Raw genomic sequence first — 26,007 nt, forward strand, 5'->3', positions numbered from 1 at the left:
TACTGTTGAGTTTAATTAACACTATATTGGAATCAACTATCATAACACTTATTTCTTTTGAAAAAGTATCAAATTTATTCAGATACATATTGTTTCATTAATTCATAGTTACCTAATGTTATCAAAGACTAATGTAACTTGAGAAGTTGGTCATTTAGTAAGGGAGAAAAGAATGTTGGTCTTCCAGTGTTCGAAAAGAAATCAAAAATTTATATGTATTTTATAAATTATGTCCCCAAATCCATTAAGGCTTCTCTTTAACTGGTCATAAAATAGGGACTTAACATAAAAGGTCTTTTAACAATAACATTAGCTTTTTACAATTTTATGTGATAATAAAATAGGATGATTTTTATAGTTGCAGTTTTCTTCCTCATTGATCAATCAAATTAGTTACCTTATGAATGTGAGGAGTATTTAGCAATTAGACACAACTCTTCTACAGTTCATTGTGTGGAGTTAAAGGGAAACTATCTCCCAAACCCGTAATTCTGTGAAAGTATGAAATATGAAAATTTCCAGAACTAGTGGCCTTGCTTTGAAACCAGTGGGTGATCTTGATTTGTGTGTCAGTCAACCCATAGCATTCAGGTCAACTTTGGATATTATCTCGTGATACTGCTGGGCAGAATACTTTCTTGGTTGTGCACCTATTTGTAATGTGTTTTTCCCAGAAAGTTTTCTGTGCTACCTTTCTGAAATGAGGAACACCTTTAAATGGATTGTTATTTTAGTCATATTGCAATGTACTAAGTGTATTGGAAACATTATTGAAGGGCAATACATATGTGTTTCAAGCAAAATAAATAGTCAATAATAGGTGTATAGATATCCATCATGGTCTCTAAATAGCCAAAGGCTCTCAGCAAGAATGTGTGTGTATGAGATAGATTCTGAAATGTCTTCCAAGCATTCATCATTTAAAAATAAATGCTTCCAGAAATTAAAATATCTGACTGCTGAATTAAGATATAGAATTGCAAGCCAGTTCCCTCATAAATCAGATCTTAGATATTGATATTGATAGGTAGAAGTTTTCACCTCTTTCCAGCAGCACTTACGACCCTGTGTTATTAAGGTTAAACATTTCCCTGAGTAGTGAATGCACTATTTATTTATTTATTTAAAATATTTTCCCCACCTTTCTCCTTAAAAGGATCTAGTTATTTAAAAATTGTCTGGCTTATGAATGTGGGATATTATTTCTGTATCCATGATTCAAAACACCAGGAAGGGGCTTAACACTGCTTTGCAATATCATACGTACATTGGCAGCCAGAAAAAGGGTGCTGAACTTTACATAGGAAAGGCCAGCCTGAATGTTGATGACACCAACATCAGCAATGTTCGTGGCTATTTTTCAACAAGTTCAAAATGTTTGCCCAAACGTCTCCAAATCTGTCAGAAAACAAGACCGGACTGTCTAGTATTACCATGGAAAAATCCATTCCTGATCTAAGCCTGGTTGTTTAAAAATTGGCATTTTCTGTTTAGACTTTCCCCATTTTAATACTGGATTATGGATTGCTGTATTGACTGGTCACACAATATTAAAAGTACACTCCTGTGCACCCGTGATAAAATGACAGAGCCCAGATGTAGGAGAACGTTCTTCCCCGCAAGAGGCAATGCTGTATTCCTTAATCAAAGATCTGTCCATGTGAGAACAGAGTCATTGAGCCCATAGCATATGCTTTTGTATTGCAGTTTTTATAAGGGTAAAAGGATTAGAATAATACACCCATCTTGGTATATTTTCCTGACAGATCCATGGCAGATCTTTTGAAAGTATGTTTAAATTGGAACCACCTTCCCCCTGCCTGTAAATATAGCAAAATATCTAAATGTTATGATTGATACTAGTCCTAAAAGTTTGAAGAAATTGAATATGTAGTTATTTACTGATTGCCTTCTTTCTTTTGTGCCTTTTATAGTCAATGCCCACTGAATTAATTAAAATCTCTTATTTGTGATTGAACAAGCATATGTTTAATTTTAGATTTTCTGCCACAAGAGTCCTGAGTGCCTTTAGCTATTGCAAGGTGGGAGCGCGTAATATGCTTTGGCTGTTCTCTGTGCTTTTTGGTGAAGTCAAAATTGCAAGACCTCCCCCCCACCTCCACTAAGATGTATATTCTCAATTATTTATCTCTTTTGGGGCCATCTGTCTTTCTGTGTCCTTTTCATGGCCCATGTTGTTTGCTCTTATTCTTGATGAGATGACTTCTCCTACTCTCTGTAGTCAAGTGTAAGCCATCCTAGCATCTTTCCACATATTTTTCTTAGAAATGTTTTTCCCCCATTTCCCCCTCTTTTGCAATGAATCCACTTAATTTATTTTTGTCCTAAGGTTTATATCTGACCATGAAAAGGTCATTGCAGCACTTGTAAGTCTAAAAAAAAAAGTATATGGACATGTTAATTAATGTAAAGGAGACCATTAAGCTAATAGACTCCAGTTCCGTAGATATTTCAACAGAATATTTAGTCAGATCAGGTCCAAAGAGAAGTTTTATTTAAAAATGTAATTTAAGATTTTGATCACAATACAATTGTATTAGAATAATGATGGCTGACTGCTAGCATGACAAGTTCGAGCAAGCCTTTGAGATGGCTTTACCTGTCCTTCTTTGACCACAGTGAATTTTAATCCAGGTTTAACAGGAAAAAAGGGAGAAAAAAACTTTGCTCACAACTTGTAAGAAAAAGAAGCAGTGAACCTACTGAATGCATGAAATGTATGTTGAATACATTTTCGTTCAATTAGCCATCATCCAGGCCCCATATTCACTCACAAATCATGTTAGCCTCTTTTGAAGAAGGCGAGTTGGGGTAGAAAAAGCCTTTCATAATGGTCACTCCACCTGCATCCTTTTGCTAATTTTCTCATTCATGTCTGTTTTGACTGTCTCAACATGATGAGGCACTTCAGGGAGGAATGTTCAAGTCCCACAAGTTTCCTCAGTTTCTCCACACACACCCCAAACCCCACACCCCTGTACAGTACTTGTTTTTTCTTGAAGTTTACCCAGTTGGGACAAAATGTCCCTGCACAAAACCAGTGTCTTTTCCTTCGTGAAAGCTAGGCAGACATACACATATATAGGAAATATAGAAAGATTGGCTGGTTGATACAAAGGAGACTAATAACCTATTTGATGATTCTGTTGCTTAAAAGTCCATGTGACATGGTAGCAACTACAGCACTGTAATTCTGTGCAAATTGCGTTATTGTCATAAAATGATGTTGAGAAAATGAAAGTGCTGTTAGAAAATCTCTCGCTCTCTTGCAGGCAAGGAGGGGAAAATGCAGTTCTTGTCTTTGCATGCAAGAAATAGACAAACAAGGAGTTACAGGGTATGCTCATATGAGGGTATGCTTTTTGAATGTGTAGCATATGAATTGAATGAACTTAGCTCTTTATTTCTAAGCACTCAGCTTATACAATTGTGTGTTGGTATTATCCCCTATCTCAAAATGCAAAACCAGAATAAAAAGAGTGTACGAGGGACTATATACTGTTAAGTTTGACAGACACAAAGATGCAGAGATTATTTTGAGTTTAATCTTGCCCTGTTTCCCTGAAAATAAGACCTAACCTCAAAATAAGCCCTAGTATGATTTTTCAGGATGTTTGTAATATAAGCCCTACCCCCCAAAATAAGCCCCAGTTCAGTGAAACCCTGCCCTCTACCATTGTGCAGCATTGTGCAGCAACCAGAAGATGACATGACTGTATTTGAATAAATCTAGATTGTTGTACATGGAAAAAAACACAATTTCCTGAAAATAAACTCTAATGTGTTTTTGGAGCAAAAATTAATACTGTATAAGACCCTCTCTTATTTTCGGGGAAAGATGGTAGCTTTTATCAACTATATTTGCAATGCTGCATATTACAACAGAACACAGAAGTACAGTTAATACACATGCATTTCTGTATTATAGAAAAATGTATAGCTAAATATTGAATGAAGAACTTCTTAGTTTTTCTTCATATATAGTTTTCTTTCTGAAGTTTATAAAAGTAAATAATATGCATTTAGTCTGTCTTGTCCGTCTGTCTTGATGCCAGCGAAAAACCACTTTTAAAAACTTTCCAGGCTTTGTGACTTGGGTTTTGGGTGCAAAAGGAACTGCAGAGGGAAAGGGAGATACCTCCACCCCCAATTCCACTGGTGGAAGCACTTGTTCTCTGTTGGCTGCTGGCCACGGAATTAACTCCAGTTTCTAACATATAATAATAATAATAATAATAATAATAATAATAATAATAATAATAATAATAATAATAATAATAATAATAATAATAATAATGATGATGATGATGATGATGATGATGATGATGATGATGATGATGATGATGATGATGATGATGATGATAGTTATTTAATTCAAGTAAGAAAAGTGTGGGGTTGAATCTATAGGGAGGAAGAACATTGATGGGGCATATTTTTCAGTAATAGTGTCTCTGTCAGAATGGTGGGTGAACTATTTTAAAGTTAATGTTTTCAAATAATGGTATAGCAGGGACGCGTAACCTGCAGAAGTCTGGAATCTGCACAAGACTAGCCCATGGGCCTTGGAGGGCCACTTCTGCTGCTGTGACAGTGGTCCTTATGTTTTCTTTAAAATATTTTGTTTAAAGATTTAAAAAGTCACTTTCCACCCTCTAGTGGCCAAAATTTTTAAAAAATAAATTTAGGGGTCAGGAGTGCTCTAGTGCAGTGGTCCCCAACCTTGGGCCTCCAGATGTTCTTGGACTTCAACTCCCAGAAATCCTGGCCAGCAGAGGTGGTGGTAAAGGCTTCTGGGAGTTGTGGTCCAAGAACATCTGGAGGCCCAAGGTTGGGGACCACTGCTCTAGTGCTTCATTTGAGCCTCTGGTGGATGCATAGGGCTGACATAGCACATGTTGCCCACCTACTGTACTTGTGTTCATAGCAAAATATGTCAGACATTGTATCTGGTGGCCCCAAGATTTAAACTTGCTATCTTGAGAATAGTCCTGAAAACTTGAGTCTGCAACTGGTGGTGAAGGCTTCTGGGAATTGCAGTCCAAGAACACTTTGATTACCCACATGGATCATCATTAGGTTGACACTGAGTTTTCAGTTGGGATGTAGAAAATCCTTGAAAACATTTTCATTCCCAGCCACTTTCGAATTCTTCCCCTGCGGAGATTCCTCACTGAGACTTTCGGCTGCAACAGTAAGATTTTCTGGCTTCCTATGAAAACAAGCCACATTCTGTTTTGTTTTTCTCCTACTCTTTTGCACAGGAGCTTGCCAAATTGTCTGTAACTCAATGCCTTGCCAGGAAATCTTGCTCAAGAGAGATGCTATGTTATGTAGGAATTGTAATGATTCTGTACAGATTGGTATCTGTTTGAGAGGGGGGAAATGAAAATGCAAACATCTGAGAAATGCCACAAGACATCCTACAATGTTTCGAAGGAAGAGGTGAAGGGACATGTATAGAGAAATCTTGCTGCAAGGAGAATAGAGGCCCTCCCCGCTTTTTTCATGTTTTCTTGCTGAAAGTGAGAAACTGCGAGGTTCACAGCCTTAGCTTTAAGTACTTAATGTAAAGAAATTGAATTTAATGGTGTTATTCTGCCCGCTAGTGCAAAGCTTTTACGATTCCTGGAAACACTGTATCCATCCTTATGCAAGCATCAAATTCAATACTTTCATTCTGAAATTTACAGAAACTTTGTGAACATTTACAATTTACAGAAATTTCATTAACAATAATTATGGCTTGTGCCATAAGCACTTCTGCAACACACAATCACTTGTGCAACAATAAGATACTTCGGATATTTTCTGCTAATAGTTTATTGGACATAAGCTTAAGAACAAATTATAGATCAAGGAACTGTTTGTGGTGTAATGTTTTGCTCCTTGAGAACAGATCCATATTCCAGCGATTAAGCTGGGATGTTTCCTAGATTTACATGTGGATTTGATCAGAATATTTGTATCCATTCATATTGCCTCCTACCAGACTGTAAAGTTAATTGCACATACCGGTTTTAAAATCAGCAGTCTTCACATAGTGGTCAGAGAAAATCTTACATTAAGGGACAACCACCAATTTCCTTTGTAGTTTATAGGAAAAGACAGGAAATGAAGAGATAGTAGGGTGGAGGAGCAAAAGAAAGACATTAGAAATTGCTCCTTTTTATCATTTCTTGCTTTATCTAGCCTTGAATATTGCAATCTGCCCCTTCTCGATTTTCCAGTACCCTGTCTAAAACTGCTGACATCCTTTCTTTATTGCTCATCCCATCCTTCTTGTTTATAAATACAGTGGTGCCTTGCTTAGCGATTGCTCCGTTGAGCAATGAAATCGCTTAGCGATGGGGTTTTGCCCATCACCAGAGCGATCACTTAGTGATGGCCCCTATGGGGAAAAATCGCTTTGCAATGATCGCAGGGAAGCGATCACCGCAAAGCCCCCATTTTCGGCCAACTGATCGGCTGTTTCAAAATGGCCACTGGAAAACAAAATGGCCACCCACTGTGTTGCCTCGCTTTAGAGGCACCGAAAATGGCTGCCGCAATGGAGGATGTTCGCATAAGGTTAGTTTTAAAGCCCATAGGAACGCATTAAGCAAGTTTTAATGTGTTTTTATGGGCTTAAAAAAATCGCGTAGCGATGTTTTTCCGGAATGGATTAACGTCGCTAAGCGAGGCACCACTGTATAACAATGCTTCACCTTATCTCCTTTGCACTAGCTTCCTTTTTCGTTATTATGTTAATTCTAAAATATATTTCTTCATTGTTGGAACTTATTCATAATTAATTATAATCATGTGGTGCCAGGTTATTTTATGATTAGCCTCCTAGGACTTTTTAAGAATAAGGTACTTAGAGGTTGTTTACTGCTCCCTCTTTCTTGTGAAGCTCTGGAAACATGAAACTTGCCCAAGGCCATGCAGCAGGCAGGCCATTTATGGTGAGCCACACATGGTTGTTTTAATAATAAGCTTAGAATTGCATTACTGGAAGAGACCCTATAGATCATCCAATCCAGTGCCTGTCAAGGAGGCACAGTGGAGAATCAAACTCCTGACCTCTGGATCCACAGCCAGATATCTAAACCATTGAGCTAGCCAGCAGTTCTGCAGCTGACCTTCCTCCAGGAGGGACAGAGGGGTTTCAGACCTCTGACCCTGGACATGCCAGTGCTGTATTACCCACAAATATTTTTCTGAAAGCTGTTCCTTCTAGCTCTAAGTCCAGTGACTGAAAATGCAGGTGTTTCCCAGATCTTCCTGGTTAATTTAGATTTAGTCATGCCTCCCTTCCTACCTTCTCATTCATCTTTTAGAACAAATGTAAATGAGAGAACAACGTATCACCAAGTTTAATTATTTTATAATGCCGTACACATTTTGGAAGTGTCTAACAGAAGATAATGATAACAAGAAAGATGACAATGTAGGAGGTTGCGTTTATGACTGACCTTAGGTCTGAAAATCCTAGAGATTACTGCTTTAGATCATAGCATTTATATAGTAGTAGGATAGGCAGCATCTACAAATATAGGCTCTGTCTGAGCCACATTTTATCTTTTAGGGCAGCTCCTTCAAGAATTGTCCTGTTAATGTTTTTTCTGCTGTCCGTCAACAGGAACCTTTCTCTCAAGCTGTCCAAAGAAGTGGATCGGGGAGAAACAAGGTGCTCTCGTGTCAGTCAGCTTGCCAGCAGCCCATCAGTGGAGTGGCCTTTTCCAGCCATGGAAGAAGGTGGAGGGATGGAATCCTTGCCCTTCCGGCTCATGATGCAAGACTGTACTGCTGTCAAAACATTACTGCTGAAGATGAAGAGGGTTCTCCAAGAGGTAAGAGTTGACCTTACTGAAGGATAAGTGTTAAAATGGTGGTGAGTTACCGTATTTTTTCGTGTATAAGATGCACCCATGTATAAAACACCCCCCACTTTCTAACCCAAAATTAAGAAATCTAAGTGGGGTTTAGCAAGTGTAGGGGGAAAGGGATCAAAGCACTTCAGGATCGCTTTGATCTCTGCTTTCTCCCTTCGTGCTAAGCCCCACGGGGCTCAGAAAAATGAGGGGGAAAGGGATCAAAGCTATCCCGTGGCTGCATGATCTTTTTAATCCCTTTCCCCCTTATACAGCCATGGGATTGCTTTGAGCCTTTCCCCCTCCTTTTGCTAAGCCCCATGGGACTTAGTAAGCAGAGGGGAAAGCAAGGATCAAAGCCATCCTGCAGCGCTTTGATCCCTGCCTTCCTTTTGCTAAGGCTTAGCAAGTGGAGGGTAAAACAGGGATAAAAGCCCTGCAGGATCACTTTGATCCCTGATTTCTCCTCCACTTGTTTTTCTCTCTCCTCAACTTACTTCCGTGTATAAGACAACCCTCAATTTTTATTCTAAAGATTTTAGATGAAAGTATAGTCTTATACATGGGAAAATATGGTACTTACAGAAATAGCAAAGTGGACATGACTACAGGGGATGGATTTTACAGGATTTACTTTTATACTTCTGATTTACTGATACAAAATTAATCTAGGGACTTTTAGTACCAGAGATGCATGCATTGTTAACCAGTCCTGAATTACCAGATCCTCATGGTACCATTTCTTGCAATACCCTTGGAAAGGAAATAAACTGTTCTGAGTCAAATCAACTAAAAAAGAAAAACAAATCGGTGTGTGGAAGTTAGAATAGGAATGGAAGGAAAGATGAAATGGTAAGTCAGTCTTACTGCAGGCTAACAGACTTGATTGACAGTTGCCCCTGGCCACGTAACACATTCATGATGAATTACTGCTTGCTGCATGGCAAAGCAGTCATCTGATCACTCAGCCCTTAGCCAGAATGAGTTTCAACCAGCATCCATGCCAGCAGTGTTTTTAAGTAGTCCATCAACTTAAAATTGAGCTGACCACTCATAAGTGCTATTGGTCTGCACTGCAGTTGCTTTCACTGAAAAGTATAGCTTATGTGACAAATGATATGGTTTTTGGAAATACTGCTAAACCAGAATTGGTTGTTTTGAGTACAACCCTACTACCCATCTCCCAGCACCACCATGAGAAGCCGATCAGAAACATCTGCTTTCATTTTTCATTAAGCAAAGTTAGTGGCTTAATCCCAACCAGTAAGTGTTGTCAAGTGTTGTCAGCATATGGTGTCAGCAGCCATGAAATTAAAAGATGCCTGCTTCTTGGGAGGAAAGCGATGACAAACATAGACAGCATCTTAAAAAACAGAGACATCACCTTGCTGACAAAGGTCTGCATAGTCAAAGTTATGGTTTTTCCAGTAGTGATGTATGGAAGAGAGAGCTGGACAATAAAGAAGGCTTGAAGAATTGATGCTTTTGAATTGTGGTGCTGGAGGAGGCTCTTGAGAGGCCCCTGGACTGCAAAGAGAACAAACCTATCCATTCTGAAGGAAGTCAACCCTGAGTGCTCACTGGAAGGACAGATCCTGAAGCTGAGGCTGCAGTACTTTGGCCATCTCATGAGAAGAGAAGACTCCCTGGAAAAGACCCTGATGTTGGGAAAGTGTGAAGGCAAGAGGAGAAGGGGACGACCGAGGATGAGATGGCTGGACAGTGTCATCGAAGCAACCAACATGAATTTGACCCAACTCCAGGAGGCAGGGGAAGACAGGAGGGCTTGGTATCCTCTGGTCCGTGGGGTCATGAAGAGTCGGACATGACTTAACGACTAAATAACAACACCAACAAAAACACAGACACCATGGTTTACTCTTGGACAAAGTGGGGTTAATTTGAGGAAAAACAAATGCTGCAAATCTCATCCCAGCTTTGCCTGAAAAGAAGAAATGGTACATTACACAAGCCCCAGGCTCCTTTGTGTAGCACTGAGCTGTGTTTAATACCACATCTACATGTGGCTAGAATGAAACTTCTGCTTGCTGTTTTTTTTTTTGCACTGTATTGTTTATCAGAGATGTTGGCAAGTCTTTGGGTCCAAGTTCCAAGTCTGAATCCTTGACACCAAGTCCCAAGCCCCATACCCAAGTACCTATTAAAAACTTGCTTTCCCCCTGGAAAATAAGCAGAAGGGTGGGCAGGGTCTGAGTTTCAATTTGAGTCTGAGTCATCAAGAACAAAGCAAAGCAAAACAAACCTAAGTCATGTCCAAGTTGAGTTACTGGTACAACTTAAGTCTGACTTGAAAGCAAGTCCTGCTACCCAAGTCCAGGTCGTTTATTTTACAAACGAAAGTCATCATGTGATTTTGCATTCATTATATGATGGATCTGTATGAATTGATAAAGTTTATGCATTTTTCCTTTTATTACGCATGGTTGGCAAAGCATGGGGAAACAACATTAAAGAATGTTCCCAAAGCAGTGGAAACTCAGTGTCAGAGTTCTGTTTTGGAGCATCTGTGATCTTGTTTCACTAAAAGTCTTTAGAATTATAGCAAGAATGAAAATAGTAGCTAACATTGTGTCTTGTGGGTGTTATCAAAGAGGTTTAGTTGTTGTCAGAACTCATAATGTTACATTTTAAAAGGAATTGAATTGTTTTACTCATACTTCTTCTTGCTGTTGTTGCTTTGATCATGCAAGTAATTGGTGACACTATGTGCTACACTGCTATTACCCAACAGGCCAGAAAAATGCAGGGCAATATTAGCTGGCTTCTTCTAGTGGCCAATTCTGAAATTGCACCTTACCAGGATCACATTAAAACCCCACTGTGGCGAACAGCTGTGTCCTCGCCTGTCCGTCACAGCTGAGCAGTGGAGAAGGAGCCAATGAGTGAATGGAAGGCGGTGCCAAGGCGGGAGGGGTTTGGATATAAAGGCTGGCGTATGGAGTATGAGAGAGAATCTGTGAGTGAGAGAGATTCTGGTAGAGAGAGACTGTGTGAAACTTAAGAGTGAACTAAGGGTGATTGAGAGATCTGTGAGGACGCTGAATGGTACAGAGAGTGGATAGAGCTTTAAAGTTAAAGTAGTACTGATTCAGTTTCAAGTGATTAGCAACCTGTGATTTACCTACTGAATATTAATCAGATGTTACCCTCCCTGGTCAAATAAATAAGTTTCAAAAGTACACGTCTCCTTGCGTGAATGGTATTGAGACAGCAATACCTGGTGGCAGCGAAGAAGGAAGAAGAGCGAGAACCTTGTGAAGGCCTGGGGGATTAATGGCTTCAGAGGAGATCGCCACTCCCCACCCACCCACCCCCATTGCAGCAGCTCCACTGACTCCTGGTCTGTTTCCAGGCACAATTCAAAGTGCTGGTTTTCAAAGTGCAAGCTTTCTCAAGGACCACATCTCCCTTGGTGAGCCTGCTGGGGTGTTAATATAATCAGGGGAAACCTTGCTCTTGATCCCATCGTCTTCACAGGCGTGTGTCATGGGACTCAGGGGATGGTCTTCTCTGTCGCTGCTCCCAGACTTCTGAAGTCGCTCCCACAGGAGGCTGTGCTGGCCCCGTCTTTGCTGTTATTCCACAAGCAGCCAAAGACCTTTCTCTTCATACAGGCTTTCCCATAGTGATAGGCTGTCTAAGTTAGTTTTTTAAATTGAGTGTTGTGTCTTGTTGCTGTGAATCTGTTTTTGGTCTTGATTTTAGTTTACCATTTTAGTGTGGTCTTTGATTCTTTTTAAATATTTGTAAACATACTGTTTTTAGCCAAATGAAGCCACCCAAGGCAGCTTACATAATTTTTTTTTTCTGTAAGCTGCCTTGGGTGGCTTCGTTTGGCTATAAACAGTAAGTTTACAAATATTTAAAAAGAATCAAACATATATATTTTTAATTATGTAAGCTGCCTTGGGTGGCTTCGTTGGTTTAAAATATTGTTTTCCACCTTTCTTTTAAGGAGAAAAGCAAAATAAAAAGATTTTAAACAAACAAATAAATTGCTAGTCACACAAAAGTAGCTCGTTACATGGTATTAGGTTGCTCCTAATTAGTTAATTTCAAGCTTTGGTTCTTCTCCAGTTGTGTCAGAATTGTGTCAAAAGAACAGTTGCAAGAACACAAGAGGCAGTACTGTAGCAGGGTAAAACTTTGCAATATTCCTAAACACTGTAGGATAAGGCACCAGAATTCAGGTTCTTCAACATAATAGATTCGTGCCATTGTAACTTCCGCATGAACAAAATATATTCATTCATTCACAAGGGCCAGAAATTTGAGAAGTGAAAAGCAGAGATCTTTATTAAATTGTAAATCTCTCCAGGTTTCTTTAAGTAAGTTTGTAATTAACTAGTGTAGCATTGCTTATCTATTCAATAAAGCTATATTTAAATATGCTAAAAGTAAGTCGTACTGGAAGTGGGTGATTCCTTCTTTTCACGATGCTTTAATGTGCAGAAATTTTAATTTTACATAGAAATAATAATAATAATGCTAATAATAAGTAACTGGATTTAAACTGAACTTTGATGACGAGATGATGCTGGAGTTCAGCAGCCTTCGTCCTTCCTTCCTCTCTCATTTTCCGAATCATGAAATTTGCTGACATGAAATTTGATATCTTGGCATTTCTTTTCAAAAGGAGCAGTCATGAATGATATTTGTAGAGAGTTGAAAGGAGGAGAAATAGCTCTTTTGATACTGTAAACATTCCTTATGAAAGTTAAAGGCTGGGGAAGCAGAATTCAAATGCCAGTGAGAATATTCTGTAGAATATTTGTAGTGCCTAAGTTGTAGCCTCTTTACCGGTGATTACATTTCACTTAACTCCACCAAGCAAGTGACTATAGAAAAACGTTTCTTCAAAGCAGCTGCCTCCCTCTTTCTTTTCTTGTCTGCTCGAAGCAAAAGTAAACCAAAGGACCCATATGTTGGGAAGAAGCAGAGTTGGGTCTAGATGCGATGCAAAAAAGAAACTCTTCATGCAAGGAGACGTACAATGTCATCCTGTTTGTCCTTACTTGGAACTAGCCTCATTGAGTTGAGCTATGAAGAGAAGCAATATTTGTGTCTTTAAGGGTAAAAGTGGGAAAACAGAACCACCATTTTGCCATCTTCTTGAGGCCCACAATTTGTTATACTAAGGGTTATATTTCTTCTTATGAAATTAGCTTGAGCTGTTCCTGAGGTTGCCAGTGAAAGCACTACTTTTAATGTACATCTCTGCCTGGTATAGTGGGAGATGGTGTTTTTATTTATTTATTTATTTATTTATTGAATTTATATCCCGCCTATCTGGACACCGGTCTTTTTTTCCTCAGCCACTTCATCTAGACTGAAGAGCTCATTTTCTGGAAGACCTGTCTGGTCTTGATTTTTCATCCTGACTTTTTGTTACATCATGACACGGCTGGTTCATGAAGGAGTTTGAACGTAGAATATTAATACTTTGTGTACTGCATTTTTCTTCTCATGTTGTTCTCATGCTTTATTCTCTCAACTATTGCCCCCTCCTTTATTTTACATTACAGTTTTAGTAAGCCACTTGGTTTTATAAGTGACTTTGGATGTTCTTGTAGGCCACTGGAGTAGACCCATTGAATTGTGTGTGTGTTTAGTCGTTTAGTCGTGTCCGACTCTTCGTGACCCCATGGACCAGAGCACGCCAGGCCCTCCTGTCTTCTACTGCCTCCCGGAGTTGTGTCAGGTTCATGTTGGTTGCTTCGCAGACACTGTCCAGCCATCTCGTCCTCGGTCGTCCCCTTCTCCTCTTGCCATCACACCTTCCTAACATCAAGGTTTTTTCCAAGGACTCTTTTCTTCTCATGAGATGGCCAAAGTACTGGAGCCTCAGCTTCAGGATCTGTCCTTCAAGTGAGCATTCAGGGTTGATTTCCTTTAGAACTGATAGGTTTGTTTTCCTTGCAGTCCAGGGGATTCTCAAGAGTCTCCTCCAGCACCACAATTCAAAGGCATCAATTCTTCGGCGGTCTGCTTTCTTTATGGTCCAGCTCTCACTTCCATACATCACGACAGGAAAAACCATAGCTTTGACTATTTGGACTTTTGTTGGCAAGGTGATGTCTCTGCTTTTCAAGATGCTGTCAAGATTTGTCATCGCTTTCCTCCCAAGAAGAAGGCGCCTTTTAATTTCAGGGCTGCTGTCTCCATCTGCAGTGATCATGGAGCCCAGGAAGATAAAATTTGACACTGCCTCCATATCTTCCCCTTCTATTTCCCAGGAGGTGATGGGACCAGTGGCCATGATCTTAGTTTTTTTGATGTTGAGTTTCAGACCGTTTTTTGCACTCTCCTCTTTCACTCTTTCACTCTCATTACAAGGTTCTTTAATTCCTCCTCACTTTCTGCCATCAGAGTGGTATCATCTGCATATCGGAGGTTGTTGATATTTCTTCCGGCAATCTTAATTCCGGCTTGGGTTTCTTCCAGTCCAGCCTTCCGCATGATGTATTCTGCATATAAGTTAAACAAGCTGGGGGACAATATACAGCCTTGCCGTACTCCTTTCCCAATTTTGAACCACTCAGTTGTTCCATGACCAGTTCTAACTGTTGCTTCCTGTCCCACATATAGGTTTCTCAGGAGACAGATAAAGTGGTCAGGCACTCCCATTTCTTTAAGAACTTGCCATAGTTTGGTGTGGTCCACACAGTCAAAGGCTTTCGCATAGTCAATGAAGCAGAAGTAGATGTTTTTCTGGAACTCTCTGGCTTTCTCCATAATCCAGCGCAAGTTAGCAATTTGGTCTCGAGTTCCTCTGCCTCTTCGGAATCCAGCTTGTACTTCTGGGAGTTCTCGGTCCACATACTGCTGAAGCCTACCTTGGAGGATTTTGAGCATAACCTTGCTAGCGTGCGAAATGAGTGCAATTGTACGGTAGTTGGAGCATTCTTTGGCACTGCCTTTCTTTGGGATTGGGATGTAGACTGATCTTTTCCAATCCTCTGGCCACTGTTGAGTTTTCCAAACTTGCTGGCATATTGAATGTAGCACCTTAACAGCATCTTCTTTTAAGATTTTAAATAGTTCAACTGGGATGCCATCACCTCCACTGGCCTTGTTGTTAGCCAGGCTTTCTAAGGCCCACTTGACTTCGCTCTCCAGGATGTCTGGCTCAAGGTCAGCAACTACATTGTCTGGGTTGTCCGGGATATCCAAATCTTTCTGATATAATTCCTCTGTGTATTCTTGCCACCTCTTCTTGACGTCTTCTGCTTCTGTTAGGTCCCTTCCATTTTTGTCTTTTATCATGTTCATCTTTGCGCAAAATGTTCCTCTAATATGTCCAATTTTCCTGAACAGATCTCTGGTCTTTCCTTTTCTGTTATCTTCCTCTATTTCTTTGCATTGTTCATTTAAGAAGGCCCTCTTGTCTCTCCTTGCTATTCTTTGGAAGTCTGCATTCAAGTTTCTGTAACTTTCCCTATCTCCCTTGCATTTTGCTTCCCTTCTCCTCTCTGCTATTTCTAAGGCCTCGTTGGACAGCCACTTTGCTTTCTTGCATTTCCTTTTCTTTGGGATGGTTTTCGTTGCTGCCTCCTGGACAATGTTACGAGCCTCTATCCAAAGTTCTTCAGGCACTCTGTCCACCAAATCGAGTTCCTTAAATCTGTTCTTTACTTCCACTGTGTATTCATAAGGGATTTGGTTTAGATTATACCTGAGTGGCCCAGTGGTTTTTCCTAATCTCTTCAGTCTAAGCTTGAATTTTGCTATGAGAAGCTGATGATCAGAACCGCAGTCAGCTCCAGGTCTTGTTTTTGCTGACTGTATAGAGCTTCTCCATCTTTGGCTGCAGAGAATATAATCAATCTGATTTCGATATTGCCCATCTGGTGATTTCCATGTATAGAGTCGCCTCTTGTGTTGTTGGAAAAGAGTGTTTGTGATGACCAGCTTATTCTCTTGACAAAACTCTATTAGCCTTTGTCCTGCTTCGTTCTGAACTCCAAGGCCAAACTTCCCTGTTGTTCCTTTTATCTCTTGGCTCCCTACTTTAGCATTCCAGTCCCCTAGAATGAGAAGAACATCTTTCTTTGGTGTCAGTTCTAGAAGGTGTTGTAAATCTTCATAGAATTGTTCAATTTCAGTCTCCTCAGCAATGCTGGTTGGTGCATAAACTTGGATTATTGTGATGTTGAATGGTCTGCCTTGGATTCGTATTGACATCATTCTATCATTTTTGAGATTGCATCCCATTACAGCTTTTCCCACTCTTTTGTTGACTATGAGGGCCACTCCATTCCTTCTACGGGATTCTTGCCCACAATAGTAGATATGATAATCATCTGAGCTGAATTCGCCCATTCCTGTCCATTTTAGTTCACTGATGCCCAGGATGTCGATGTTTATTCTTGCCATCTCCTGTTTGACCACCTCCAGCTTCCCAACGTTCATAGATCTTACATTCCAGGTTCCTATGCAGTATTTTTCTTTGCAGCATTGGATTTTCCTTTCATTGAATTACCACTCAACAATTTAGTTCAATAGGCTTATTCTTCTTTGGGACTAGCAGTAGGATATTTGCTTTAATGTTTTTAAACAAAAAAATAATGATCCAAATATTTAGTTTTAGCAGACAGAAGTGTGTCACATTGCCTAGAATTTAAGCACAGCTTGGAGATTAGGAAGGATGACACGGTCATGAGTTTTCTAGCAGTCTCCCCCCCCCCGCCCCCGCCACTCCATTCTTTACCTGCTAGTGTTCTGCTCCATGGATTTTGGAGCAGGACACTGGTTGGCAGAAATTTTTGTTACCTATGGTTGGTGTTGACAGAATATTTCAAGCACACTTCAGACAATGATGCAGGCACAGGGAAGATTCTAGCTCAAGAGAATCATTCAGCAAGACAAGGAGCTTTGTATGGCCAACAGAGTAGTAACTTTGTTAGGCACTAACTCAGGTCGGCTTTGGCTCCTTCTCCTTGAATTATATGTTTCAGGTAGTGATGTTACCATAACACATTGCTTTTGGATTAAGAAAAGGATATCAATGTTAGTGTTTAACCTCCACTAACATAGTTTAGGTGTGTCCCAGATGGCAGCCATGTTCACAACAAATGCAACAAAAAGACTTGTGGCACCTTCACATTTCATTTGGCCTTTGCGCTTGTGGACTGGAGCCCACGGGACAAAAAGTGCTGCAAGACTATTTCTGAATTTGCAGTATGTGTGTGTGTAACAAATAATATTTATTAGTTAATCCTAAAACGTTGGATTTTTAAAGAATTTTTGTGGAGGAGTGTTGTCCATTTTATTAAGTCTTTTTAATGAGAGAAATAATGCAAAATACACGCACTAACATCATGCTTACTAATGTGTTACTTATAATGCAAATGCAAAATCGCTAATGCAAATGCATTATACTTTTTAAAAACTCATCACTAATGTTTGTCCATTAACATTTTTGAATAACATTTGTTTACCTACTTATGTGCTTAACTGAAAATGAGCTCAGTGAGTGTTTCCTATCATTATCTCAACTGTCCATTATTAATTTGCAAATATGGCTCATTAAGAGAGATAAAATTGAGCTGGGTTTTCTGTGTACCTTGTATTGCCTGAGGCTAGCTGTTCCAGTTTCACCTAAGGTGCCTTGGCAATCAAACTGAGAACACCATTTATCTTCATTTACTTCATTTGCCTGATAAGCTTGCATAGACCACAGATTGCATTGCAAATGATCTGAAAACCCTGGAAAAATTTGAACACCCCTCCCGCCAAAAAAAAAAAAAAGTCTATGAAAGAATGGAATGTACTCCATACTTTCCATAGCCATTGAGTAATTTCGAACTAAATAATGTGGTACTTCATGACAGCAAAGATAAAACTGTTCCTGATAATGAGGAAGACAAAGTTTAATAATGTTAATGATAACAAGGCTCCTAATGAGTTCTCCAGCTCTGTTAATAGAAAGCAATAGGAAATAGAAGAGGGATAAGAAAGAGGGCACTACAGACAGAGGACTTCCTGACCCATGTTATGCAGTAATTGAATCTCTTAGCAGCTTAATTGGATTGAAGGAATTAAAATGTCAAGTTGTCAAACATAATTTTCTAATATGTAAAGCAACACTAACTGTGTGTGTAGAAACCTAAGGGAAACTCTGTCCCATTTGTGGACCTCATTCCTAGCTGATATACATTTCAAACAAGCTTGCTTCACATGTACATGTCCTTCACTTGCTCTTTCATTTTGCTGTGTCAATACTGTGTCAGCGGAATGAATAGTCTTAACTGGATAGACCAGTTTAAGGAGAGAAAGGTCCAAGACAGATTTCCCTCAAATTATTCTTCTCATGCCATTCCTGAAAATAAAATAGTCATTAAACAAACAGAGAATAACAACAGCAAAACAACCCAGAAAGTTCCATAGTGTGATAAAAGGCAACAAGACTGGAACAGGATCAGCAACCAGATATACGGATATGGGTGCATTTAAGCTAACCTCAACCCTCTCCATCAAGAAGTCCCCTCTGCACCCAAACTTACTCAAGCTTTTATTGGAGAATTGCAAAGTTCTGGAGCTGAACACTCTTATAGTAATAATCAGGGGCTCTGTTTATATCAAGTTTCAGGTTTAATACCTGAGTAGGGTTACAGTGTCAGAATCTTAAGAAATATAGTGGAGCAGAACTGGAAGCTGTGTAAGGTGATATTGTCCATAGGCTGTGGAGAAACCCAGGTTGTAATCTTTTCTTTGCTCTGATATGGACTAGGTCACTGGTTCTTAACCTTGGGTTACTCAGTTGTTTTTGGACTGCAACTCCCAAAAGCCTTCATCACCAGCTGTGCTGGCTGGGGTTTCTGGGAGTTGCAGTTCAAAAACACCTGAGTAAAAAATGTTAAGAACCACTGGACTAGGTGACTTTGAGCTGTTCATTAATTTTCAGCCAAATGTGCCCCTTGAGGAGAGGTGGTAATGTGACAGACGAGGGAGCCCTAATCTTAGCAGTAGAACACCTTTTTTGCATTAAGTGAGTCTCACTTAGGGCTGGGAAACCTCCTGGCTGAAACCTTACAGGATTGCTGCCATTCCAAGCTGACTAGATAGACAAACGGTCTATCAGTTGCAACTATAGCAATTTACTAATGAGAGAAGGAAACACATAGAAAACCACACTGATTGCAATATCTTGCATATATATTGGCCAGAGCCATTAAAACACAGTTAACCCAGCTTGGGCATGGCATAGGGTCTGGATCTTGTCAGTGAGCGAGCAATTTGAGGCTGAATTTTCCACATCCCAACTGCATGCTCTCTGCAATACTCTTTGATATTAGAAAGAGGAAACAAAGAGTGATGAAAACAGTGGGCCATCTAGACATGCACTAATTGTACAGGTCTCTCCTGCCAACTCAGTGTATGGCAGCAAATATTTTATATGTTTGTTACTTGATAAACCATGTTTGGCTAAGCTGTCTCTTTAAACATACTGATCAATAAACCCATCCTTACTTATTCTAGGTGAAGGATGTCGACCAGTGTTCCCAAATCAGGCTCTAGATATTCTTAATATCACGAGGAGCCTCGTGGCGCAGTGGTTAAAACGATGTACTGCAGCTAAAACTGTGCTCACGACCTGGGGTTCAAATCCCAGGTAGCCGGCTCAAGGTTGACTCAGCCTTCCATCCTTCCGAGGTCGGTAAAATGAGTACCCAGCTTGCTGGAGGGGGGCAATGTGTAGCCTGTATAATTAAAAATTGTAAACCGCCCGGAGAGTGCTTGTAGTGCTATGGGGCGGTATATAAGTCCAATAAATAAATAAAATAAATAAATAAAAGAAATTACAGCTTCCAAAAGGTCTGATCATTGGCAGCACTGGTTAGGATTTCTGGGAGCTGTGATTGGTGAACATCTGGGGGGGGGTCCAGTGTGACACTTGTGGATCTAGCCTATAATGCAGTGCTTCTCAGCCTTGGGTCCCCAGATGTTCTTGGACTGCAACTCCTGGCCAGGACAGCATTTTGTGAAAGATTCTGGGAGCTGCAGTCTAAGAACATCTGGGGACCCAATTGGAACCACTGCCCTACTGCGTGTGATCTTTCATATAACAAAAATATACCCCCAATGGAAAGGGTCAAAACAGATAACATAGTTTGCAGTTCCATTAGAAATTGAGAAATTGATAGATTTGTCCTATTATCATTCAAAGTATTCGTGCATCAACACCCGTTACCAACTCAATTAAAACGAGTTATGAAATGACATGGCATGAAAAGTAATAATCAGTCTTCCCTCTCTCCCCCCCTCCCCATTTCTGCTCAATTCTTGGCAGAACTTATTCTCCTCCAGAATACAGACTTGAAAAATGAGATTACTCCCCCCGTTCCTCCCCACTTGAAGTGCTTCTTGTTAGAAATCCGTAGGAAGATAACCTACCTAGAAACAAAGATATGCTCTCTCTGCCAGTGCTTTAGCAGTCTTGGAGTGCCACGAAGCAAGTCTCGAATGCTACGGCTCCATGACTACTAGTTTCCTTATCTCTCCTGAGCAGTACAGAGATAGCTAAAATAAATATCTACCCATGAATCCTGGGATTTTCCTCGCTCCTGAGATCTTTTTATATTCCTTTGCTTTGCAACAGTCTATTATTTTTATTAGTCGTGGGGAAACAGTGGTAATTCTGACTTTAAATGTGTAAAGCGTAGTCCACAGACAAGAAAGAGTCTGCTACCTTTGTTGCCAAAGTATCCTTACGCAGATTTCTTTTAATTTCCCTACGTCGGTCTTTCAGAATGATTTATTTCTTTATTGAGACGAATGTTTCAGCAACCTTGAGATCTTTGTGAAAGATTCTGGTTACTGTTCCGAATTGCATCAGAACAGCTAAACGTCCTCTGTGGACATATTTTGTTTATTTTCAAAGTGTCTCACACCCCCAGCTGTAAAGCCAGTGACAGCACCATAATTTCCCATTTTGTGTTTGTATTCTCTCCCCCCCCCCATAAATGATTACACTTTCAAAGGTATTGACTGAAGATAGTGCACTACAAAAGGTAAGGAGTAATTGGCTTGCCATTGGTAGTATACCTAAAGTCTTTATCAGATCTGAAAAAAAGGAAAGCTCTGCTGAATCAGACAAAAGGACCTATCTTCTTCACTGTTCTATATCCTGCAGTGGCCAACCAGAGACCTCTAGGGAGCTCACAAGAAGACTTGGGTGGAGTAGTATCTCTCTAATCATGCTGCCCAGAAAAGCTAATATACTCTAAATATTAAAGAATCTCATGTTACACATTGATTTGGAGTTGCCAGATGACATAAAGTTGTTCTTGTATGCCGTCATGTTGGAACCAACTTAATAGGGCTTTCCAGATAAATGAAATATTTAAGATTTATCAGTTCTACCCAATCCAAATAGTGGGTTTCCATAGCCAAGGAAGGATTTGAAACCGCATCTCCTGTGTCATAGCCCATCACTCTATCGGCTATACAATGTGTATCACAACATATCATTACCAGTCATCTTTATCATTACCATTGCATCCTTCACTAAATGTCTGTGTGTGATGGCCTGAACAAATTATAGTGGTGCCTCGTATTGTGACGTTAATTCGTTCCAGCGAAATCCAGGCCCTTCGCCCTTCCTTCTGCCGATCAGCTGTTAAGAAAGCATTGCTTTGCCATGATCATTTCCCCAGGGAACCGATCATGGTAAAGTGAAATTCCACCGCCAGCCAGCTCCGGATGATGCCCAGTCTCCTTGGTGGGGCTCTCCCGGGGCGCAGACGGGGCGAGGAGGGGGTCTCTGGCACCCTGCCCCCCGTCCAGCCGCTGCCGCCCTGATCCCGGTCCTGGGTGGGTGCCTCCTCCTTCGCCCCTCCTTCTGCCGATCAGCTGTTTAAAAGGCATTGCTTTGCCATGATCGGTTCCCCAGGGAACCGAACATCGCAAAGCGAAATTCCCCCATAGGAAACATCGCAAAGCGATTGCAAAAGTGATCACAAAATCTTTGTCGCAAAGCGATTTTATCGCTTTACGAAGCAATCGCTATGCAAGGCACCACTTTATATTGTTCTTCCTAGCAGCCGGGGCAATACCTCTGGACACTGATCTTTGAAAATGCAGCAGAGGAAGAGAAAACAGTACAGTGGTGCCTCGCAAGACGATGATAATTCATTCCGCGAAAATCGCGCTTGCGAAAAGCGGTTCCCCATTGGCATGCATTGAAATCTAATTAATGCGTTCCAATGGGAGAATTTGTTTCTGATCATGGGGCGTTCTTGGCAAAGATACTGGAGTGGCATTGCCAGTTCCTACTCCAGGTGGATTGCGTTTAGTCGGAACTCTCCACGATGTCCTGTCCATCTTGGGTGTCCCTGCACGGCATAGCCCATAGCTTCTCTGAGTTACTCAAGCCCCTTCGCCACGACAAGGCAGCAAAATTGATAAAGGAGTACCACAAGGCTGTATATTGTCCCCCAGCTTATTTAATTTATATGCAGAATACATCATGCGGAAGGCTGGACTGGAGGAATCCCAAGCCGGAATTAAGATTGCTGGAAGAAATATCAACAACCTCCGATATGCAGATGATACCACTCTGATGGCAGAAAGTGAGGAGGAATTAAAGAACCTTGTAATGAGAGTGAAAGGGGAGAGTGCAAAAATGGTCTGAAACTCAACATCAAAAAAACTAAGATCATGGCCACTGGTCCCATCACCTCCTGGGAAATAGAAGGGGAAGATATGGAGGCAGTGACAGATTTTATTTTCCTGGGCTCCAAGATCACTGCAGATGGAGACAGCAGCCACGAAATTAAAAGACGCCTGCTTCTTGGGAGGAAAGCGATGACAAATCTTGACAGCATCTTAAAAAGCAGAGATATCACCTTGCCAACAAAAGTCCGAATAGTCAGAGCTATGGTTTTTCCTGTCGTGATGTATGGAAGTGAGAGCTCGACCATAAAGAAAGCAGACCGCCGAAGAATTGATGCCTTGAATTGTGGTGCTGGAGGAGGCTCTTGAGAATCCCCTGGACTGCGAGGAGATCAAACCTATCCATTTTGAAGGAAACGAACCCTGAGTGCTCCCTGGAAGGACAGATCCTGAAGCTGAGGCTCCAGTACTTTGGCCATCTCATGAGAAGAGAAGACTCCTTGGAAAAAACCTTGATGTTAGGAAAGTGTGACGGCAAGAGGAGAAGGGGACGACCGAGGATGAGATGGCTGGACAGTGTCTGCGAAGCAACCAACATGGATTTGACCGAACTCCGGGAGGCAGTGGAAGATAGGAGGGCCTGGCGTGCTCTGGTCCATGGGGTCACGAAGAGTCGGACACGACTAAATGACTAAACGACGAATGGGAGAATTGTCGTCTTGCGAAAGTCGTCCATAGAAAACATTGTCTTGTGGAATGCAGTTCCCCATTGGAATGCATTGAAATTTATTTAATATGTTCCAATGGGAAAAAATCGTCGTCTTGCGAAAATAGTCCATAGAAAACATCATCTTGCGAAGCGCAACAGTGATTGCAAATACTAATCATCTTGCAGATTAATCGTCTTGTGAGGCAATTGTCTTGCAAAGCACCACTGTACTTCTGTTGTCACTTTGAGTTAATAGGAGAATTGTTGGTGGTGTTATGTGTTATCAAGTTGCCTCTGACTAAAAGCGAACCTATGCATGAACAATCTCTAAAATGTCCTGTCCTCAACAGCCCTGACCAGCTGTTATAAACTCAAGCCTGTGGTTTCCTTTACAGAGTCAGTCCATCTCATATTTGGTCTTCCTCTTTTCCTAGTGCCTTCCACCATAAGAGAATAAATAAGAGAATAGATAGAACTTGAAAAATTCCTGTCAAAATCTTTTAAAAGTGTCCTAAAGCAGTGGTCCCCAACCTTTTCAGAACTGTTGACCAGTTGGGGGGTGGGGTCCATGGACAGGGGCATCCCCCACACTTGTGGGTAGGCGTGGCATGGTCGTGGGTGGGCATGGCATGTTCACAGGTGGGCGTGGCATGCATGCACAGGTGAACGAAGTGGACTCGTGGATGGGTGTGCCCTCCTTGTGCACATGTGCAGATGGGTGTGCCACACTTTTAGGGGAGTGGGGTGTCCCTGCGCTCGTAATCTCGAGATTAGACCACTGTAATGCACTCTTTGTGGGGCTACCTTTGAGATTGATGCGGAAGCTTCAAATGGTGCAGAATGCGGCGGCCAGACTTCTTAGTGGGGTGAGAAAACACCAGCATATCTCCCCACTCTGGTTGCCTTACATTGGCTGCCCATTCGTTTCCCCACTGACTTCAAAGTGTTAATGATGACATATGAAGCCCTAAACGGTTTGGGACCTCGATATTTGGCAGATCGCCTTCTCCCACCTAGATCTACCCAAATTACTTGGCATAGCCAGGAGGGACGGTTGAGGGGCCTAACACCGAGAGAGGCCCGGAAAGAAAGAACAAGAAACTGGGCTTTCTTGGCAGTGGCCCCTCGACTATGGAACAGCCTTCCAACAGAGATCCACCTGGCACCCTCGCTGGGTGTATTTAAGAGCCATTTAAAGACTTGGCTTTTTAGGCAGGCCTTTCCTTCTGTCAATTCCTGGATTCTATCTCTTTGCTTTATCATTTCCCACCTTGAACACACCATATTACTGATTTAATTGTTTTAATGATCACGATGTTTTATTATATTTTATGATTTTTTTAAATTTGTAAGCCCCCCTCTCCGAATAGATGCTGACTAAGGGGGTGGGGTAAAAATCTAATAAGTAAATAAATAAAATAAATAATCAGTAGTGCCCGCAGCTCCAGGCCAATCCTGCTTTCTTTATGGTCGAGCTCTCACTTCCATACATCACGACAGGAAAAACCATAGCTCTGACTATTTGGACTTTTGTTGGCATGGTGATATCTCTGCTTTTTAAGATGCTGTCAAGATTTGTCATCGCTTTCCTCCCAAGAAGCAGGCGTCTTTTAATTTCGTGGCTGCTGTCTCCTCAGGAGATACGCAGAGTAGTGATGTTGCTTTCTCTTCTGCAGTGCGAGGAGTGTGCAGGTTTTTGTTTTGGAGACTGTAACTCCCAGAATTCTCCCTGGGAAATACTTTGTGAATTCTGGGGGTTGTAGTCCAATTCTGGGAGATGCCACCTGGGAAATTTGCAGAGTTGGAGACCAGAAACACAGAAGAGATGCCCTTGGTAGCAAGTCTTTTGATATCCCTCATTCAAAGATGAACATGTATATTATATTATAGCATTATGGTTACCACAGGTTTTAGGTTGAATTTACAGACCATTTCCCTTCCACTCCGGATCAAAACTATGGGACAAAGAAACCCCACAAAGTACAGCACTTGTACTGCACAAAGCATCCCCAAATGAAATTTGCCAAATACATATGGATTAACCATTAATAAGTTCAGAAAGCTTGATCTTGCCTACTGTCATAAATACTCTATATGATCTGTTTAGTGGTTTTAACATAGTATTCCAAGGTCTTTTAAAGGCCAATATAAATGTTGGCAGCTGTTCAGACAGAAATTCAAAGTGTTTGTTGCCTGTGGCTGTATCAAAATGTTCTGAACAATTATACTTTAAGATGATAAGCAAGTGCATTATCATGCAAATGGGCTGCTGTTTTGTGACAAACTACTCTTGTGTTCTTGTAAGAAAACAATTTGCACATTATCTCCTGTTAAATTAGTCTTTCTAATTTAAACCAAATATGATTACATTTCAGTTTGTGTGTCAAACAAATTATTTCTGAAGCCAGACACACTCATTTTGAAAAGTGCATTGCTTCAAAAAGACGGTGCTCTTTATGACAAGTGTAAATGGAAAATAAATAATAATCATAATTATAAGAACACACAACAAAGGGTAGACAAAATTAGTTGCACTATTAGGGTGAAAAATCCACAATGACAGAGAAGCAATTCTTCAGAGGCCTAATTACATGAAATGTGTCTTAAATGCAAGCAAGGGGAAAAAAGTATGATATCCATAATTCAGTAAACTTAACTGCGCGTTGTTAAGTCCCTGAACAACTGCAGCACCAGAAAATAAAAATGAAGACAAATAAACCTTTTGCTGTTCATTATATGTATGTATGCATGAAAGAAGACTTGTGAATCAGAGACTTGCTGGAACAT

At 40.8% G+C, this 26,007-nt stretch overlaps 1 protein-coding gene across 4 annotated transcripts in view; it reads left to right on the forward strand.

The window, feature by feature from the left end:
* The window catches only part of CCSER1 (coiled-coil serine rich protein 1), an 833,168-nt gene that overhangs the window by 332,153 nt on the left and 475,008 nt on the right, over positions 1-26,007 (forward strand). For all 4 annotated transcript variants that reach the window (XR_013545785.1, XM_073001955.2, XM_073001958.2 and 1 more), the window contains exon 6: positions 7,643-7,853. Coding sequence is in view for 3 of the 4 variants with exons in the window: in XM_073001955.2 (XP_072858056.2) it covers positions 7,643-7,853 (211 nt within the window). In the remaining variant the exon portion in view is untranslated. The remainder of the gene's footprint in view (positions 1-7,642; positions 7,854-26,007) is intronic.

The sequence above is a fragment of the Pogona vitticeps genome, chromosome 5, assembly GCF_051106095.1.
Source record: "Pogona vitticeps strain Pit_001003342236 chromosome 5, PviZW2.1, whole genome shotgun sequence".
NCBI classification, from domain to species: domain Eukaryota; kingdom Metazoa; phylum Chordata; class Lepidosauria; order Squamata; family Agamidae; genus Pogona; species Pogona vitticeps.